The 20,614-nt window shown below is 41.1% G+C and overlaps 1 protein-coding gene across 22 annotated transcripts in view; it reads left to right on the forward strand.

The window, feature by feature from the left end:
- The first annotated feature begins 370 nt into the window (after positions 1 to 370).
- FAR1 (fatty acyl-CoA reductase 1) overlaps positions 371 to 20,614 on the forward strand; it is a 36,489-nt gene continuing 16,245 nt past the window's right edge. For 2 of the 22 annotated variants that reach the window (XM_083420869.1, XM_083420856.1), the window contains exons 1-6: positions 371 to 520; positions 1,723 to 1,811; positions 9,810 to 9,979; positions 16,101 to 16,295; positions 18,371 to 18,546; positions 20,019 to 20,198. In XM_083420869.1, coding sequence (XP_083276995.1) covers positions 16,104 to 16,295; positions 18,371 to 18,546; positions 20,019 to 20,198 — 548 coding nt within the window. In that variant the 5' untranslated portion in view covers positions 371 to 520; positions 1,723 to 1,811; positions 9,810 to 9,979; positions 16,101 to 16,103. Of the gene's footprint in view, positions 521 to 1,699; positions 1,943 to 1,965; positions 2,161 to 4,969; positions 5,164 to 9,809; positions 9,980 to 16,100; positions 16,296 to 18,370; positions 18,547 to 20,018; positions 20,199 to 20,614 lie in introns of those variants that run through there. The other 20 variants (XM_083420850.1, XM_083420853.1, XM_083420870.1 and 17 more) reach the window with 15 other exon arrangements.

Genomic DNA, 20,614 nt, shown 5'->3' on the forward strand with positions numbered 1-20,614 from the left:
TACCCTCAACATACAGTACCACACTTCTTAAAGGTAAAGAATCTATTGCACTGTGCTGGAAAAAACTACTGTAGACTTCCATAGTCAGGGATGCCAACTTGAATAGAATATTTGAGGGGAGGGCAGTTAAGCCCTGCCCTGCATAATCAATCGCATGATGTGGCGCATGTGTGGGGTGTAATCCATTGGGAGCCGTCAAATACAACATTCCTTGTTTTCCTAAAGTAGACATGCAAAGGAATGTTTGGTGCAGCCAGTCAAAACTTTCTGTTCCTCCTGGGCTGGAGCATCCTTCGTTGCATGTGACAAGTGGGTGGGCGTGACCTTTCCAGACATGGTAAAAGGCCAAGGCATGCTGCAAATCTTTTTCTTTTCTATCTTCCTTTCGTCCTGTGAACTGCTGGACTGCTAGCCTGCAGTCACTAGGTAAATCTCCCATAAGGGGTAAACCTGTTTGTATATGTTTGAAACTTTAAGCCTAAAGCCTGCCTTCAGGGATCACACTGTGCTCTGCCTGATCGTGAGTAAACTTTTTTTTTTGTTACTTATGAATAAGACTGTGGTGCCTTTATTCTTTTAGGAGGGATTCAAGGGGTCTTACCAGGAAAATATTAAAACACATTTCAATCTGGACAAGCCAGATTGAATTGCATATTGCCTTAAGAAACTCACACAAGTTTGCAACAAGTTTTCTGCTGTGTAGAAAGGGAATGCACTCTGCTAAGTAAAGGAACTTGCAAACGCAAGTTAGGAAATATATTAATAAACAAGATATCCTCTCCTGCCACCCTGAACTTTTCCACAGCATGCACACTATTTGAATGGCAACGTCCAGTGCTTTTTTTCTGGGGGGATGCATACCCCTAAACATTTTGTGAATCTAAGTTTGGCCTCATTGAGGGGCAGTATTTCAATATGAGTAGGAAAATGAGTACTCCTAAGCATTTTTTTAAGAAAAAAAGCCCTGGCGATGTCCATCAACTTTGGGGTGGCAGCCCCCTCAAATGTTTTATTTGAATGTGGGGCAAAGGGACCTTGGTCCCTAGGAGTTGGCTCCTATGTCCATAGTTACATCTGTGCAGGACTCTAAAAACCCCCACTGTGTCCATGTACGTGATGACTTGGTGCTAACGTTCAACGCCAAGTTACTGAAGAAAAAATTAAGTTGCAATAGGGGGCCACTTAGATAACTCAAAGGAGTCGGTGGACTAGCTTTTGGAAATAGTAAGGATATGGATCACGAGATGGAAATCCGGAGGTCTAGACGAGCAGCGGCAACTTCCCTTTCTCGAGTCGGACGCAACCACGGGAAACCTATACGTGCCTAGCGGGAAAAGGCCGTGATAAGCAATGCCGAGCCGAAGGCGCAGCCGGTGCACAGCTTTTTCATTATGACAATGCTCATTCTACAGGCGGCCGCCTGGAGCTGCTGCCTCCAAGGTAATGGCGAGGCCAGGCGAGACGCAGCAGAGTCGACCCTCTCTGCTCCTCTCCTCTCCCTCTATTGGCCAAGCTCCCTCCGCAACTGAGAGGCAGCCAACCTGCCCGCGCTCTGAATGGACGCGAATCGGACGGCGGGAGGCGGGCCTCCGCGGCCCTCGACCAACCAGGGACGGCCGGCGTAGGGCAGAGTGGCGCGCTGCCGGCTGTAACGTCGCGCGAGCGCCAATCGCAGCGGGCTAATCTCTCCGCCCCCGCGTCTTCTTTTTCTCCTTCCTCCAGGGCCGCTTGTTGGGCATATAGCGGCGCGGCAGCACCAACGCCACCACAGCCGCGGGCGGCAGCAGCATCACCACGACCTGCAGCAGCAAGTAAGCGGATTCGTTCAGGGAGGCGTCGGAGCGGGCGGGGCTTGAGGGAGAGAGGGAGGTGGTGAGCGCGAGCCGGCTCTGAGGGAGGAGGCGCAACCGCCCGTCGTGCGCGCGGCAGGACCCGAGTGCCGGTGAGGGACGGCGGCGGCGGGTTGGGCGGGTGACCGTTGGCCGCAGGGAGGTCGCGAGCGAGAGGCTCTGTGGGCGAGGGAGGGGGAGCGCGGGGGGGTGAGGAGAGGCGAGAGGGGGCAGTTCCGCTCCACGGTGGGCGGGGGAAGGGGAGATGGGGTGCCGCGGCTTCCTCTGAGGGGAGCCTTGCCGGATGGAGGAGACTCGGAAAGCAAAGCCGGTGGGGTGGGGCGTCTGGGCGGCGGATACTCTCCTGGTGCGGCTTGGGAAGAGTTGAGGGAGGGCGGCCGGGTGGGAAACGACGCTCTCGTTGTGGGGCGGCCTGTTCCGTTCCCCGCACCCCCAAGTGGAAAGGGGCCTGAGTATTAACTGGAGCACGAGTTTATTTTATTTATTTCTTTGAGGGCATGGTTACTGTACCCTTTCTTAAGAATTTGGAGAATGCGGAGGCCCGAGAGAGCCAGGAAACCGCGGGCGGAGCGGAGTTGTGGAGCCAAGGGGAAAGATGTTCTGCCGCCGCCGCCTGGGTCTGAGGCCCCGGAGGTGGAGGTGCACGGGCGGCTGTGAGCAGCGCCGCGCAAGTTTGAGGTCGCTCGTTGCAATACCGAGCCTTGGGGACAACTTAACGCAGGTTGCCTCTCTCCTTCGCTTTCCTCACCCCTTTCCATCCAGAAGCGGCCGAAAACGGTTTCTAGGTCGTGGGCTGATGTCTTGTTCTCCTGCGGTTGTGTAATAGGGTTGTCATGAGCACATGTTGGGCGAGATGCACGAAATCTTCAGTTTGCAACTGCACACACACACGCCCCCCCCAACTGCAGGTCTTTCAAGCACAATTTTCATAATGAGGAACCAAGCTTTCTTGGGCATGGCCAAATGTTTGTGGAAGGTGGAGAATGAATCTCAACCCGCCCTGGTATTTTTACGCCTTCTGGCTGTTTCCTTAAGATGTTGTTCCCTTGGGTGGGGCTCCGTGCTGGGGATAAAGAATATGGCCCTTGTAATAAAGCTCTGGGTCTTGGCAGCCATTATTCCAGTGTAGGCGAATCTGTGCCATAGTGTGACTTCCCTGTCATGCCTATATAATAGTGAATACTGGCTTTGGCAAGAAAAAAATTGGCATATCAAGGAAGGGTGTATCTCTTGCAGCACCCAAAGTTAGGAAATGTGCGTCTGTCAAAAGGAACTGCTTGCAGTAAAACTTAAGGAAATTGCAATTGCAAAACCTAGTAAAAGGTAAAGGGACCCATGACCATTAGGTCCAGTCGTGGCCGACTCTGGGGTTGCGGCGCTCATCTCGCTTTACTGGCCAAGGGAGCCGGCATACAGCTTCCGGGTCATGTGGCCAGCATGACTAAGCCGCTTCTGGCGAACCAAAGCTGCGTACGGAAACGCCGTTTACCTTCCCGCCAGAGCGGTACCTATTTATCTACTTGCATTTTGACGTGCTTTCAAACTGCTAGGTTGGCAGGAGCTGGGACCGAGTAATGGGAGCTCACCCTGTCACAGGGATTCAAACCGCCGACCTTCTGATCGGCAAGTCCTGGGCTCTGTGGTTTAACCCACAGCGAAGCAAACTTCCTTAATACACCCAAGATTACTAGTTTGATGTTAGAAAATTAAAACGTTTTGTGTATGTAAAAGAGCCACAGCTCTCTCTTCAATCTTACACATTTCTAGTCTGAAGTCCCAATGAGTTCAGTACATTTACCCCCAGGAAAATATGTGTAGTATTGCAGCCATAAAAAGTATAGATGGAGCTTTGTTCAGCACTAGTGAGACATCTGGATGTCACAGTTCAAGAAGGATGTTGACAAAGTAGAATAAATTCTGAAAAGAGCTGCAGAAGTAGTAAAAAGTCTGAAGTAAAGACTAAATAAATTGGGTATGTTGATCCAAAGTATGTGTTCAAAGCTTTTTATTATTTAAAAGGATACTCCAAAGAGAAGGCAGTTTCTACTTTCCCTACAATGTAGGAAACTTCAAAATAATGGAAAACGAGGTGAAAATGGAAGAAAATCAATTGAGCATTGAAGAAATTAGCTTAAAATGAGGTTTTGGAAAGAGTGTACAGTGGTACCTCTAGATACGAACGGGATCTGTTCTGGAGCCCCATTCGCATCTAGAGGTAAATGTATCTAGCGACGGCACGTCTGCGCATGCACACGTCGCTTTTCGCCACTTCTGCACATGCACATGATGTCATTTTGAGCACCTGCGCTTGCGCAAGCGGCGAAACCCGGAAGTAACGTGCTCTGTTACTTCCGGGTTGCTGCGGAGCGCAACTCGAAGCGTATTTAACCCGAGGTATGACTGTGTTGTTTCTGTATTTTCAGTTTGCTGGTCATTCTAGGGGCAAGTGTGACTTTCATTTCATTTCACATTACAGCCCCTAGTGAGATTTCCTGCCGAATTGAATTTTTAATGCTTGCAAATGATAATGTTTACAAGGTTTCAAAGGACTTTGTAAAGCATTACCATATTGGCCTGAATATAAGCCACACCTTTAAAATTCAAGGGAGAAAAAAAGACAGTACCTGAATATAAGCAGCTCCTTCAAAATTTGCAGGCTCTCATACTCGTTCCGTTTTACTGTATGTCTGTTTCAGCAGTGATACTGTAAAAGCCATTTTTTGTAAGGTCACGAATTTAAGCCGCACTTTAACTTTTCATGGTCATTTACTCATTTACTCTTTGTGTAGAGCCTACACAGTTCATTACATTGCTTCCTGCACATTCTACTTAACAGATCAGATACCTTTGGAAGTGTTAGGTCCATCCAAAATCCCTTATTATATATCAATTTCAGATACATGGAATGAAAAATCACTTTAAAAATGCCAGTGTTTAGCAGTCCTTCATTCATGTCCTTGGTGAACATTTTAGAATATATCTAGTTTTATGGTGGTTGTAACAGCACTTTAAATTTATATTTTATATTCTGGCTTTTGAATAAAAAAGCATCCATGAGACAGTCAACAATCAGTTATATATTAAAACAACTATTCTCTCTATTAAAATCAACAGCTATTTGATTAAAACCAGTAGCTGTAAGCAAAACAAATCCTAGCAAAGAAAGAAAATATCAAGCCAAAGAGGGAGATCCCTTCAAAAATAGAGCTACCAAAGCACTCCAAGGGCACATTTACTAGCTGTTGGTATGCCCGAAAGGATGGATCTGATTTTTCCTCAGAAGTGACTTCTAGACTTGGTGGCCTCTTGAAATGTCATCCCTCCTCCAATATACTTTAAATAGTAGATGAACATAGAGGAAGATCTATGTCTAACAGTAGATTAACATGGGAGCAGTCCATCCTCTAAGTAAAGCCTTAAATAGCCTTTATCTAAAAGTCAGTTTCAGAATTCCAGTCAACAGCACTTTCATCTGTCTGCATTACTATTTTGTTCACTCACTAATCAGTCCCTCAGTGATCCAAGACACCTATTTAGGACATCTAATACTTCCCTAGGATCAGATGGGAAAATCTGAAAGAAACTTGAGTACTGTAATTAGCTTTGACACCAAACCTCAAACTTATAGGCAACATCACCCAGCAGTTTCACATGGATATTTAAACAGTACAGTGGTACCTCGGGTTAAGAACTTAATTCGTTCCGGAGGTCCATTCTTAACCTGAAACTGTTCTTAATCTGAAGCACCACTTTAGCTAATGGGGCCTTCCGCTGCTGCCGCGGCACCATTTCTGTTCTCATCCTGAAGCAAAGTTCTTAACCCGAGGTACTATTTCTGGGTTAGCGGAGTCTGTAACCCGAAGCGCCTGTAACCTGAGGTACCACTGTATAGGAGACAAGCAGGATCCCTATGGCATCATACAAGCCAGCCACTATTGGGATCAGTTCTTCCATCTGTGTTTTCACAATGCTTATTTACTGGAGTAGTCAGGGCAATCCATAGCTGGCTGCAAAGCCAACTTGAAAATATTTATGTGGGCAGTAAACATGGTGCTTTACTTCAAATGTAAACAGAAATTGGACTTTGAAACTTAAGGTATGTGAGGTGTGAGAAAGTAAATAAAAATCTATGTGAGACACATTGCTGATAATTAAATGGCAAAAGCGACTGTGACTTGTAATCGCTATATCTGAATAGTCCATAAAGGTATATTGGAAGCTTTTTTATGGAAAAAATGAGGAATACTCTAATATTTGTCATTAAGGTAGTTTCTGTCTTAAAGATTAACTTTTTACAAGCCTTATTTCACATCTTTAAAGAGAACTTATGGGGGAGGGGGATTATGTACCTTTCATGTTAAGCCTTGAAACTTTTTTACCGCTCTTGCCACTATCATTTCCGTTCTTCTTCTTAATTTAGTAGCTGTTGTTTATGTGTATACTATACTTTGTTAGTCCGTTGATGCAAGCTTGTGCACTCTTGTATTTTCCACCTGAGTTAGAATTGACATGAGATAGTGAAGTTTAAAATTCAGAAACAAATTTGTAAAAGCAAGCAACACTGTCACCATTAGACCATTTTGCCCTACTAGTTCTGTTGGAGGTTTACAATGGCTCTGCTTTCTGGTGAGGGAGAATGAATTGGTTTCTTGCCACAATGTGTAGTCAGTTGAGAAGACAGTGTCTGAAATATCCATGCAGTGAACAACTACATACTGGGGATTGATATTACTGAAACCAGTTATGGTGTATTTAATTCACAGTTTCAGCAAAGATAATTACATATGAAAATGCTTCCTGGTAAAAAAATATCCGTTACACTATTAGCCAGTGCATAGAACAACCAAGTCCTCTAATGCATTGTGTTGGAAGGATTTTGGATGGAGCAAAAGTGCCCAGCTTTGCCCTGCTGAGCAAGCCTCTGCTGATAGGGAGCTTTGCTGTTGGAGGGGAAGCCCTGCCAACGAAGGGCAGGTACATGTTACCACTGGCAGCACTCACCAAAACCTGATGTTTCTAGTGCTGGTGGACTGCTCCTGGGTCACTGTTGGTGCAGCAGGCTTGATCCAGGGCTCTTTACTGTGTCAACCCAGGAGCTGGCACAGTGAAGGAGTACTTTTATGATGTAAGCTGCTCTGAGCTCAGCCTCAGCCGGGGAGGGCGGGATACAAATAATTTATTATTATTATTATTATTATTATTATTATTATTATTATTATTATTATTACTTTTTCCTTCCCTCTCCCTTTCACCCTTGCCAGCATGAGAAGTGTGGCTATGGAAGGTGCAGTGGCTTTACTGCTCTTATCAAGTGGCCAGGAATTTGGATTAAACACTTGGTATTAGTGGCTAACTAAGGAAGCAACGGGGTACAAAATCATCAAATTTTCTCCTTTTTTAAATTAAAAGTTGCACAGGTAGTTCCCACCGCCTCTCAACTGACTGGGGAAGGGTTGATCCCAGCCTTTTATTTTGTTTATGTTTGTTTTCAAAACATTACTCTGCCTAATTTGGAAAGGAACTCAAGCTCGTTTACAACCTGAAGCATAATAAAAAATTACATAACTATACCCTTTAAATCACAAGTACTGACATCAAAGCCAACCTCTCATATGAAAACCCAAAGCCACCAACAGTCTGGTAAAAGCCTTTTAAAACAGACATGTTTTTGCTAGTCACCTAAAACAATATAGTGATAGTTTGACCCTTGTTGAGTGTTACAACAAAAAAGCCTCTGCCTGCACCTTTGCCGTCTGCAGGCAACTTGAGATCAAGGAATATCCTCCAATTACAAACATAGTCTTTCATGTAGAGTCTAACCCCATCCAAAACACACTCCAAACAAAAGTCCATCCACTAACAGTACTTATGTTTTGTCTGACTTAAGCTTCAGCTTGTTCCAGTGCCTCACAGCTACCAAGCATTAGTTCAACCTTTCAGCTCCCTTCCTAGGATCAGATGGAAATGAGAGATAGTTAGGTATCAGCAGCATACTGAGAGCTCTGCACCCCAGCCATCAGTTGCATGCAGATATTAAGCAATCTTCCAGAACCTCATAATTACCTAGCACTACCTTCTGCGTCCTCTCAGGTTTGAATGGAGCCACTTCAACATTGTTCCCCCAGTTTCCATCTTTTGGAGACAATCCATAAGAAAAGCATGGCCAATGGTATCAAAAGCCACTGAGAGGTTCAGGAGAATAGATAGTAAATGTCCCAATACAGATCTTACACTTAAGTGAATAGGGCAAATTCAATGCCAGAAATTAGCTGAAAGCCAGACAGGAAATTCTGGAGCTGTGCTGCCACAACATGTTTGCACATTTTGCCCCTAAAAGGGATGGTAGACACTGGCCACTAGTTGTTTAAATGAGAGTGTAATGATTGTTTTCTCCCACTAGAAAAACAATAGGATGCGATTCAACATTGCAGTATGGTTCTGCCAATGCAAGTATTTCTGCTTCCTAGATGGAATGATCTCTCTCTCTCTCTCTCTCTCTCTCTCTCTCACACACACACACACACACACACACACACAACCTATGCTTTGTTCTCAGGGTTCTCTCCGCAAAAATACTGGCTTTTGCAAGCACAACAACTTAGTTGAATCTATATTACCATTCTCTTAAGTACCAAAGGCACTCAACACTTTCTGAGAGAAGTATTTATTACCACACTCACTCATGTGTGCATATGTGACCATTCTGATTTCACATCCAGTTTGAGTGAGAATCAAGAGCCAAGCCTCTTAACTGCATCTCTCTACGGATTTAATGCTCCTCTTCAGGGTGATGTATAGCATTGAATAATATACTCTGTTCAGTTAGAATGAAATGCTTGTAATCTTGAGATACTTTCATTTTTAATGTTTGGTATTTTCTAAATGACAATTAGTGCTGCAAAAGCATGCATCCCATTTTATGAACAATGCAAATACATAATTTAAAATGTTAAGATATTAAGTGATCAGAAGTATACAGCTTTGACTCGTCCCTGACCTGTTCAGATCCACCAATCTGTGTACTTTTCTAAAGCAGACCTTTGACTTTGATATTGTGGGATAAAGCCATGATTTATCTTGGAAGTGTGGTCTTACCTAAAGTAAAAAACAGGGAGTTTCTGATGAGGGGTTGAACTCGCCTTTGGCACATATCTTGTGTTCAAGTCAGCTCTGCCAAATTGGCACATACCTTCTTTACAGTTTCCAGTGCTTGAAGGTCAGTGAGGCAATCCCTTTTTTATAGAGGTCCTGCTTTGGGATTCTGCTGAAAAACGAACTTTAGCCCCATGTGGTCCTGATGAATCTTTTAATATACCGTATTTTTTGCTCTATAAGACGCACCAGACCACAAGACGCACCTAGTTTTTGGAGGAGGAAAACAAGAAAAAAAATATTCTGAATCTCAGAAGCCAGAACAGCAAGAGGGATCGCTACGCAGTGAAAGCAGCAATCCCTCTTGCTGTTCTGGCTTCTGTGATAGCTGCGCAGCCTGCATTCACTCTATAAGACGCACACACATTTCCCCTTACTTTTTAGGAGGGAAAAAGTGAGTCTTATAGAGCAAAATATACAGTAACTACTTTGCACTAAGCTCAGATAATATCTTCAACTTAGTTGTCTTGTTCTTTTCATGATCCTATGTTTCATGATCCTTAGAGAAATAAAGGAATTTTTTTGGCGTGGTGAACATGTTCCATACTGTTGCAACAGTGCCATCAGTTCCATTTTGTCAGGTGGAATATTTATATTCCTTGGAGTTCTCCACACAATGGAAGAAAACTTAAAGTGCCAAACGTTGAAATATGTTAATTCTCTTTTTTCTTTTAAGGGCTCTAGTTTCTGTGAGGTAGCCAAGACTATAACAAAAGTTGATACTTGAACAGATTTCCTCTAATTTTAAGAACAGCAAATTATGTATTATTGCAAATAACTATATTATATAATACTTCTATTTTCTAGTTCAGAACAAGAAGCAGTTTGTCCCAACCTGAACTGGTCTTCCCTGGGAGATGGCTAAGCTTGTTCCAGCCTTCAAGAAAATCACTAGGAAGCAACAATTTTAAATGTGCAGCCTGCTTTATATCAGAGGCCAGGAAAAGGAAAGCTAATATAAAAACCATATAAAACAGGTAGGATAAAACTAATGAAAAGTTTCCAGTGTTAGCACAATCTCACCCAACTTAGTCTTCAGTTTTAAAATCCAGGCCAAATTGGTCTTTATGATTCATAAATGTTTTTGAGCTCTGACACTCGAGAAGATAACAGTCCATTCTTACAGGTGCTTCAAAGTGCACCACTTTGTACACACCCTTGCCAGCCAGATAAGACATACAGGTGGGTGTCTTTGTTTCAACTTGGACATTGTGATGAGACACATTGGATGAACAAATACTTTCTCTGATAATTCAACCCATATTATTTTGGACCCAAAATGGTACCTTAAATTGTACCTGATGATACTGGAAATGCTTTTGGATGTGCTATGTGCATACTGATACTTCTGTTTTTCAATACAGCCCAGTGCACAATAATTTAACATGAATGACAGTTGCGGGTGTTAAGTGGAAAGTTTTGTGGCCTTTTCAATGGTACCCTGGCTGCTGTTGCAATCTGGAATTAATTCCAGACACAGCTGTAGAACCAGGAGTGCACTATCAGTCTACGCTAATCGTTCTTTTGTCATGCTCACATTTATTTCCAGTTGGTGAGTTTGCATCCATTATCTAACAGTAGACAAAAACAGAGCCAGACTAGATTAAATTCGTTGCAGGTAGCTCAGTCTCTGAACAGAAGCAGTCAAAAATCTAAGTTACTCACTAAATAGAATAAGTGGGACTTCCAACAAAATGCAACTGTGGGGCTCTATTCAGTGTCCATGGTACTTTGTCATGTCCTTTCCCATGATACTCCATTCCTGCACTCATCCATACTTCCCTTCTCTTCTCCATCCTCCAACCAGTCAGCCAGCATTTATTGGCCACCAAGCATCCCCATAACTTCCTCTTATGTATGGATGCTTACATTTTGGTTATATAAGGTTTTGCACTTGTCTCTTCACTTTAGAAATGGTGGGAATGATAACTGCTGAACCTTAAAACATTCATTCTCTGTAGAGAGGATGCTACTACTATAGAATACTTGGTTTTGAAAACAAAACTAAAAAGTGTTTACTGTAATTGGTAAGCTTTGACTGAGCAGTGCTCTTGTTGTCTGTCTTGATGTTTCACCCAGCTTGGATTGATTTAAATAATCATAGTATGTGGAGCATCTTCTTTTGTTTTTGTTTCCTGATGTAGATAATCTTGAACCTGTTTTCTGTGCTTCTGAATATTAGATTATATTTTAAGGTTCAACTATATAAAATATTTGGTTTTAAGTTAATATAGTTTTAAATAAATCCCGTGTTTTTTGCTGTATTATTTCAAATGTCTGCAAGGCTCTGATGCAAGCATAGTACAAAATTAAAAATTAACTCCATATATTTAGTGTTTTCTTTGTATCTTGCTATGTTGCCCTTCTGCAAAGCTCAAAGTTCTAGCTCCTATTGATATTATTTAACCAGAAAAGCTTAGCTTAGGTATATGTCCACATTTTATCTACAATTGTTATCTCTTGTGTCTGCTATATCTTCTCCCATTTGTAAAACTTGAGTTCTGAAAAGAATGTGATTTAATAAAGCTTGTACTTCCAACAAAGCAGAGATGTTGCAGTATATGGGGGCTAACAAGAGCAACTATTGTATGCTCCACAATGGTGCTCACACAGCGTTAGACACAAGAATCTTTTATTAAGAGGAAATGTTGGCCACAGTGCTGGAGCTATTAGTCCCTGTTTGGATTTTATTTTTTTTAAGTTTCTTCCATCAGACTGTTGATCAAACATTTCTGTCAAAAGGGCAGTACCTCAGAATGCATTGTTATGCTACTGAATTTATAAATGTTTGTTTCATTTAAGAGTGGACACTTCTGCAAGAAATTCTGGACAAATAACATTTAGGAATCTCACATTGAGGGTCTTTTTATCTTTTGTGGGGGGGAAATAGTGACAAAGATATGCAAAGTCAAATTTTAACTAGCTTATTTTTTTTCTTTGGCTTTCCATAATGTTTCTTGATCTAACACCCAAAGCATTGAAGAAACTAGCATGCACAGCATTCCTGCTTATCCTTTATTTCTTATCTGCAGTGTAGATTGAATTGCAAGATTCAACACTCCACAATCAGTGACTAGTTGCTACTATGTAGCAACCTGTTGTGGATGTTCACATAGCAGGAATATCTGTGAGTAAATGAACTGGCTGTGCATGCTATATTAGTTATTGGCTGGCATATTGGAGCACGTTCCAATGAAATCACTGGTTTTCTATACGTTTCTAAACGTTAGTGAGCAGTTCAAGTGGAATACACATACATTAAAGGTGCCAGTTTTTCAGCAAACCTTAGGGACACTCCTGTAGCTCTCCTTGACTTCGGCATCCTCATTTACCCATGAGTTGAGACAAATGTACCCTGCACTCTGTCAAAGATATCTTTCCTGTCTTTCCAGTTTGGCAACTAACCCCATGCCAGTTATTTCTACTTCTGCTGCTTGCTTTCACTAGTCAGATGAACAAAGCATTGGTGACTCTTGTGGCAAAAAGTGTTAGGACACAGAGCAGGGAGTTGGAGGCCAAAGTGAGAGGAGCTATATTATTTAGTTCAGGATAAACCAAGATTTCTTCAAAGCCTAACCAGCTCATTGTGGAAGGGTAAGTTGCTTGGGACTGAAGGACTAGGGAGATACAAATGATTTGAGCTATTGAAATAATTGTGTAGAACAGAGCTGATTTTCAGCTCTTGAATACTCACTCAGGATTGTATGTGTGCATAATGCTGCAACCCCTGTCTTGAGATAAGGGAAGAGCTGCCTGTGCTTAAAGGCCATTGTTACTTAGACCTAGAGAAGGAGTGCCCTAGGGCTGCAGAGATATTTGCTATGAAGCACTGTTAGGAATTAGCCAGGCATGCTTTGCTACTGCTATGGGTCTAATTTTGATGACATAGAAAACCTGCCTTAGTTCATAGTTAATACAGTTTCCACTGTGTGTGGGACAAGTGAATTATTTTCAGAGCAAGCTACAGTCAAGCAATGTAGTTGGGATCATAGTTTCATAGATATTTGTTTGTATAACATGATTCTTGTTTATAAAACCCAATAAAAAAAAATGTAGTGTTGGAAAGGACCCCGAGGGTCTAATAGTCCAACCCACTGGCGAATAGACATTCCATTGTGGCAACTGTAACCTAGTTTTAAGGTGCTATTTGGCATCTAGCTTATATATCAGTTTCTAAAACTGTTGTGAAGCCCAGTGGAGGCATCATGGGGGAGATCTGTGTGCTCCTAGGTGCTTTTAGGGAGGGATAGTAGCCTAGCCTGGGCTGATTGGATTTTTAGTTCCCTGTATATCTCAAGTTTCCATGGTTATAGCTTCATTCTGAAGTAGTCTCATGTGTTGGTGATAACTCTCTGCATATAACTTGGTCGAGGTGTTGCATGTAACTGTTGCTATGTTGATCATAACATCTGCTTTTGAGACCTTATTATCTCAGGGCAGTGTTTCGTTGCAATCAACAAGAACAGTAGTTTCTCTCATAGGGAAAGCTGTAAAGCAATATGTTAGGACCATAGTGGAACCTTCATAATCTATATATTACCCATTCTGAGGGCCAACTTACATATTTTGTATTTGTCTTTTTTCATTTTGTTCTGTAAATAGCAGTCAAGGGACCACTGATCCACAATGGGGCCATGGCCCGGGCAGAGGGGTTTTAATCCATTCTCCCCATCCTGCCATCCCAGCTGAAAGTTTTAACTCCAGCAGCTGCTTTTTGCCATAGAGGGAAGCTATTTGTGACACCAGTAGCTACTTTCCTCCTAGGGCAAATAGTAGCTTGTGGGGGTCAGACTTAATTTGGGGGGCTGTGGTATGGTAGAAAGTGGTTGCCACTATTTAAATAAATGCAAACAAAATATGCGCTTACTATGATTATCCTTCATTTGGTTGAATTGATAGTTATTGCGGCATAGTTAATAAATTAAGGCCCACCTGAAGGCTTTGTGTGTAACATCCCCCCCCCCCCATGAATGCACAAGTATGTGCATGCTTAATTCTGGATCTGCTATACAAATTCATTCCAGTAACCAAATATGGACTTCTGCATGCCTTTTTGACTAAATGAGCCTACTCTTAGGCTTCATTTGTGAAAACTAATCATTTGTGGAAAATTTTCCCCATAAGTGTTTGTTTGTATTTCAGAGTATTTCCAGCTTTAAATCCTAAAATCAGGTTTCTTATGACATATTTTTAAGGACCTCAACTGTCATGCATATAGTGTAATATTTTTTCAATAACTGATTGATATGTGAAATGTCAGTATTATGCATATATGTCAGCAACCTGATCTTCGCTTAACAAAATCAGTAGTGTAAATAGTATTATGATGAGTTGATTAATTGGTTAACATAGAAGTTAACGTATGTAGATTGAGATATAGTTTACACTCAGAACTATAAGCACTATTGTGATATGGAGCAACAGTCTGAAGCTCCAGCAAACAGGGGGTCCAGTGTTAAACTAATAAATTTATGGTTTTCTCAAGGCCTTTCTTTGTTAGAATAGCTATGTGCCATCTGTGTAGCTTTTGCATTTGGATCAAAGTCTTCAAGATATTATTTGTGTGGGGTGTGGGGAAAGTAACCAAAACCTCTTATTCAGCTGAAAATGTGTTAACTGTAGCACATCTTGTAATGAATATACTTCATTCTTGAGTCCTGGGGTCGGACAATTAGTTCTCTGTTCACACCCCCACAGATTCACAAATCTTTAGTATAGTTGAGTACTGGATTGTATTGGCAATACTGCTAAGCACTTTTTACATTAAAATATTTTCTTCAAATTATATGAAGCACTGAGTTTCTGGTTCATTGTTGCCCTTGATTCAGTATAGTGAAAGATATAACTAGTGCTTTATTTATGGGGGGATGCAGGGGTATTCATGGCCCTAAACATTTTTTTAAAAAAAGAAAAAAAAAGCACTGGATATAACAATTATTTTTGGATAATTGACTCATTTTTCTTTTCTTAAAAAAAGGAAATACGCATTTTTTTCCAATTTGGAATGTATAACCCACATATATCTTAGACACAGGGATACTGCATGTTTTAATGGCCTGTGGCTATTATCATTTGTAGCAGGCAAAAATGCGACACCATCTTCCCAATAGATTATTGATATCACTGTTACTTTTTTCACTTGTTAGTTCCCAGGTACAGAAATTCAACAAACTAGAAAAATAGGTATGCCAGCAGAGACATGGGGACTTTCCAGTGTATTGCACATAATGTCACATGTATGACAGCCTGTTTGCTGAACAGAAGTTGTGGGTATGTGTTTAGTACAATGAGCTCTTGGTCTTCAGGACACAAGATGGTGACTAGGAGAAGTAGAGAAAGTTGGTGGACAAGGCAGTTGGGGATGTAAAAGCTGTGTCCCACTCCGAAGCTGACAGCTCCCCTGGTGTTAGGGGAATGAGGAAGACCTCACCCTGAGGAGGACAAAACTGATCCCTTAAAAAGGACCAATGCATTTGAGGGGTGCATAGATACTTTGTTATGCCAAGAATACATCTCTGAAGAGTGGAATTATCCCGTCAGTAGAAGAATCAGTCATTTAGAACATAGATAGCTTGGTGTGTGGTGGGCATGCTGACTTGCCTGCCTGGTGTGAAAGTTTCAAATGTCTCACATTGTCTAGATTGGTGGATGGTGCTGGGGAGGAATCAGTCATTGTGGTGCATGTAGGCACCAGTGACATGGGGAAATGTAATTGTGATGGGGAAATGCAGTTGAGAGGTCCTAGAAGTGAAATACAGGCTGCTAGCTAAGAGGTTGGAAGCTGGGAAAGTCAAGGTAGCTTTCTCTGAAAAGCTTATGCCCCTGATACCTGATGCAGGGTCAACCAGAGAGGTCCAGCTTAGTAGTCTCCATGGGTGAAATTCAGTATTTTATTTTGAACAGTTTTGTATCTGAGTGTTGTTTGTTTAAGGAAAATGGTTAGCAGCAACTAGAGGTCATACCATTTATCCTAGGCTGAATATTGTGTTTCTGTAAAAATGGAATTTCAAATGTAATTGGGCAAGAATTTAGCAGATAAAATGTGATTAAGGGCCAGTATGGATGCAAACTCGTAACTTACTCTTAAATTCTCTTAAGGTCATGATGGTATCCATCCCAGAATACTATGAAGGCAAGAATGTCCTGCTCACTGGAGCTACTGGCTTCATGGGAAAAGTTCTTCTGGAAAAGCTACTAAGGTCCTGTCCGAAGGTGAAAACGGTTTATGTGTTGGTTAGACACAAAGCAGGGAAGAATTCTCAAGAACGCGTGGAGGAAATGATCAGCTGCAAGGTATCATTCCATAAAATGGCTATGTTGAACTTGACATTAAAAAGAATATTCTAACAAAGTTTTGAATAATAGTGAGAATACGTGTGGTAGTGCAGGGATGGAGAACTTTTCATTCCATGGGCCATGAGAGCCACATGTTATGTGGTGGGACTCTAGTATGTGATAATTTGTAGATTTGAAGCTGCATTTTCTTAGTACAGCGAATTTACATCCAGACCATTTGTATCAATAGTAAAATCAACTAGGAAGCATTTTTTAGTCTCTCATCCAGAGTAACAGTGATACAGAAAACTTTTTAAAATACATTTGTCACAGAGGAATGTGTGTGTTGCCATCTCACATAGTTATCCCCTTAGATTTGTGCTGTTAAACTACATACATTGTGCTTCTGATTGCACTGTACCTGCCTGGGCGAATTTGGATTGGTGCCATCCATAAGACTACGCTTGCAGGGTCCCGTGCATGTAAGCTCATTCATATATGAAATGGTGTACAGATTGCATGGAACATGCCTGTTATATTGGGCTCTGTAGTTTAGACCATTGTGTAAATTTGAAGTACCATGTGCTAATGTTAGATCCTGATGGATACTTGTTTTCCCAATATATTATATAGATAAAAGGTCTGTACAGGGTATAAATTTTGGAGTGCTCATTCTAACCAAGTAGCAACCTAACATAATTAGTGATACGTGTCCTAGGCCACAATAGCAATTTCAGTGGGCTGAAATACAATTTACATTTTTCCACAAGGGGCATGCTACCAGAGCTATAAGTATTAACTAGCTAACTCCTTTCTCATCCATAGTTAATTGTAACATTAAATTGCAGGAGAAACTAATACTACTTTGTATCAATACTTTAAGTGTGTAGAGATGGATCTTACTTGAAATGGATTTATTTTTAGCAGTGTTTTTAACCTCCTATCTCTTTTTATATATGAAAAAGAGTAAACTGGTGAACTGAGCAATTCTATCTCTCATCTAAGGAGCAGTGGGGCAAAACAGAGTTGCTGAGCCATTACTATATCTGCTACTCATGACAGCCAATGCTGAATATTACAGTGCTGTTTTCTGCATAATTGATTGTTGTTTGTTTGCTGCACTGGCTCTAAACCTGGATAAGGCCACTTCCAGTGGCTGGACTGGCTTTGTATCCAGTGGGGGTGGTTAGCCTCTGGCCTGGGAGCCTCATCTGTCCATCAAGCAGTTATTTCTGACTCCCCAAGACCTCACTGATTTTGACAGAGACAGCAAAAGAAAGTGCTGAGATTGAACCTTTCTGCCCAACACATTGCCCTGTTGGGGATGTAAATTGCCCTTCCCGGGTCACCAGATCAACCACTAGATGAATGGAGCACCTGTGTGTGCATAGGCATTCATGTAAGTGAGTGTTTGGAGAGGAGGGACAGAGTGCAGGGAGCATACTCATTGTTGGCATTGTCGTCCCTGGAGTTATAATCAAGGTTGAACCTGGACCCTAAAAAAGCTACCACCCATGGTTTAGACCATGGATTTCAACATGTAAGCGAAATACTAACTCCACAGTTAACACTGTTTTTGCATGTAAACAGAACTTAGCTATGCTAGTCTGCATAGGTTTTGAAGTAGGCAGTGAAACTCAGTAATAATCCCAGCAAGAAAGCTCTTCAGGAATATATAAAGATTAAACTGAGGAACTTGTTTTATTCCTATTCAGATTCTTTGTAGATGGAAGAAATTATTTCTCAAAGAAAACCATACCCATCAGCATTGTCCATTGCTGCCATTTGGTGTAGAGATATATTTAGCGGTTGAAATGGATGAAAACAGTTTGTTGTAACATTCAAAATACTTTGATTTTTTAAAAGAAATATAAAGCCTTTTAATATGCATAATGTAAAAGGCTTTGCTTTGAATACGGAATTAGTTGCATATACTTGAGTAAGTTGCCCCTCAAAAGCTTCTTTTGAGGAAAGAAAATACTGCAACAGTTGAGCGAGGAATATGTATGTATTCTTGCCTTGTGGTCATTACACTTTCTTTTGACCTTGTATATTCACTCTTAGCTATATTTGGTCCTGTTTTCTTTTGACAGCTCTTTGACAGATTGAGAGATGAACAGCCGGAATTTAATGAAAAAATTATAGCAGTTGCCAGTGACCTTACAGAAGTAGACATGGCCCTTAGTGAGGAAGACAAGGAGAACCTCATAAACTGCACTAACATTATATTCCACTGTGCTGCTACTGTAAGATTCAATGAAATTCTAAGGTGAGTCTGAACTATTAATTTAATATGTTCTGGTTCCCTTTTTAAAGCTACCGTAGTCATCTTGTAACCTTTATAAAAGAAGTAAATGCTTTATCCCTGGTTGCCTAAATGCTTTCGGCTCACAATAAGAACATATGCATTCATTCTATGCACTTCAAACTTTAGAAAAGGGAAGTGTAAAAGGTATTAGCCCAACTTTTCATTTGACAGTTGTGTGAAATGGAGCGGTACCAGTTTAGAAACAAAATTCAAAAGTGGTATGTCTCATTCTCTGTTGCTTCATACACATTCCCATTATGGTAGGCATCTTCTTTTGCATTGTGTTTTTTGGTGCAGTCTAGTGTACGGTATAGAGTGTTGTAGCTCCAAAACTTTTTACTAGCTGGGTGTAAAGCAAATTGTTGCATATTTAATCTGGCTGAGGTAGTTCAGGTGTTCCGACTCTTGGATTACTTGATTAACTGATTCTTTCATTGAGTGATAGATATTAAAGGAGGAGGCCTGTGGCTCAGTTTTATTATTGCACGTATAACGCACAAGTTCAGAAGTTTGCATCTAATCAAAGTTTTATTGTTTCTTTATCTTGGAATTACTTAAGTATTGCCTAAGGGTTTTGATGCTTCCAAGATAGACTTATTTTTTTCTTGTCACAACTTGACTGCAGTAGTCTCTCTAGAATTAAGTTAGCGATCTTTCTCTCTTCAGATTGAAATGAATTCCATCCTCTTACTGTGGTGTCTGTAATCTGAGGAGAGAGATAACGTGCTGAATCTTCTGCTTACTTCACATCTTTATGTCTCTAGTCCTGTTTTCTCACTCATTGCCTTCATCCTTTCTCATAGCACCCAGCCTAGATTTTCAACACTGTCTCCTGTTTGTGTATTATTGTGTGTAATGATTGCCTTTAAACAAGGACCTGCAAATAGTGGGGTTCAGTTTATGTGACATGTGACGCTTGGACTAGATATCTGTTCATTGTCCCAGTGTCACCTTCTTTTTATTTACAGCAAATATGTGACCTGCGTCATTTGAAGAATATAATATACTTGATTTTGGCATCATTTAGTTGATAAGAAAAGCCTAATGCTCAATTTGTAAGAAATGTTAGTCTGTGCTGTTGTGAGGGAAGTTTTGGAACCACGTTATTGAGTACCCTCCCAACCTAAGAAAACATAAAGCTTCTTATACTTTGTAAGAGGAGAATGGGGGATTTGGATAGAAGTGTGCCAAGAAGATTAGAGGTGAGCTGCATGCTACTGGAAACACTTGCCTTTTCCATCTGTTGACACAAAAGATCCTGTTGGTTTTCAGCAGATACACTAGTAGCAGCTGGATTTGACCAGGCTATGTTTCCTGAACAGCTAGGAGACAGCAAATCACAAAGGAATCTTGTTGTGCATACATGTTGAGTTTGGATACCTGAAAGTACTGTTTAGTACACTTGTTTTTTTTCTCTCTCTCTCTCTCAACAGAGATGCTGTTCAGCTCAATGTAATTGCGACACAACAACTTCTCTTCTTGGCCCAGAAAATGAAGAATCTAGATGTGTTTATCCATGTTTCAACAGCATTTGCATACTGCAACCGAAAACACATTGAGGAAGTGGTCTATCCACCCCCTGTTGATCCTAAGAAATTAATAGATTCCTTAGAGTATGTGTCTAATGCTTCCCTCCCCTTTTATTTCATGCTTTCAAAACTGAAAAATGTTGGAAAGTTTTTTTATAGCTGATACAAAATGAGAATGGATTGAACATTGCTGGTTCTGATCTTGGCCATATGCTAAGGTGATTTTTAGCAATTAGAAAAGTAGGGCTTATTTGCAAATGCCTTCTCTCTGAAATACATTGGCTAGAAAAAAGGAAAGTCTACCTTATGACTCAGGGTTTGCTACTGAAAAGCAGAATGGGGTTAAGGCATCAAAATACGTCTTAAACTAGAAACCAGTTTCTGTAATCTGCTGTTCAATATAATTGTTTCAGATGGAAGATAAATTAGGAAATATTTTTTTAAAAATTGTATTGAACTATAAAAAGGAGCATATTTTCCTAATGGAATTTCCGTGAGTA

This window comes from Podarcis tiliguerta (assembly GCF_965153285.1).
Source record: "Podarcis tiliguerta genome assembly, chromosome: 1".
In the NCBI taxonomy this organism is placed as follows: Eukaryota; Metazoa; Chordata; class Lepidosauria; order Squamata; family Lacertidae; genus Podarcis; species Podarcis tiliguerta.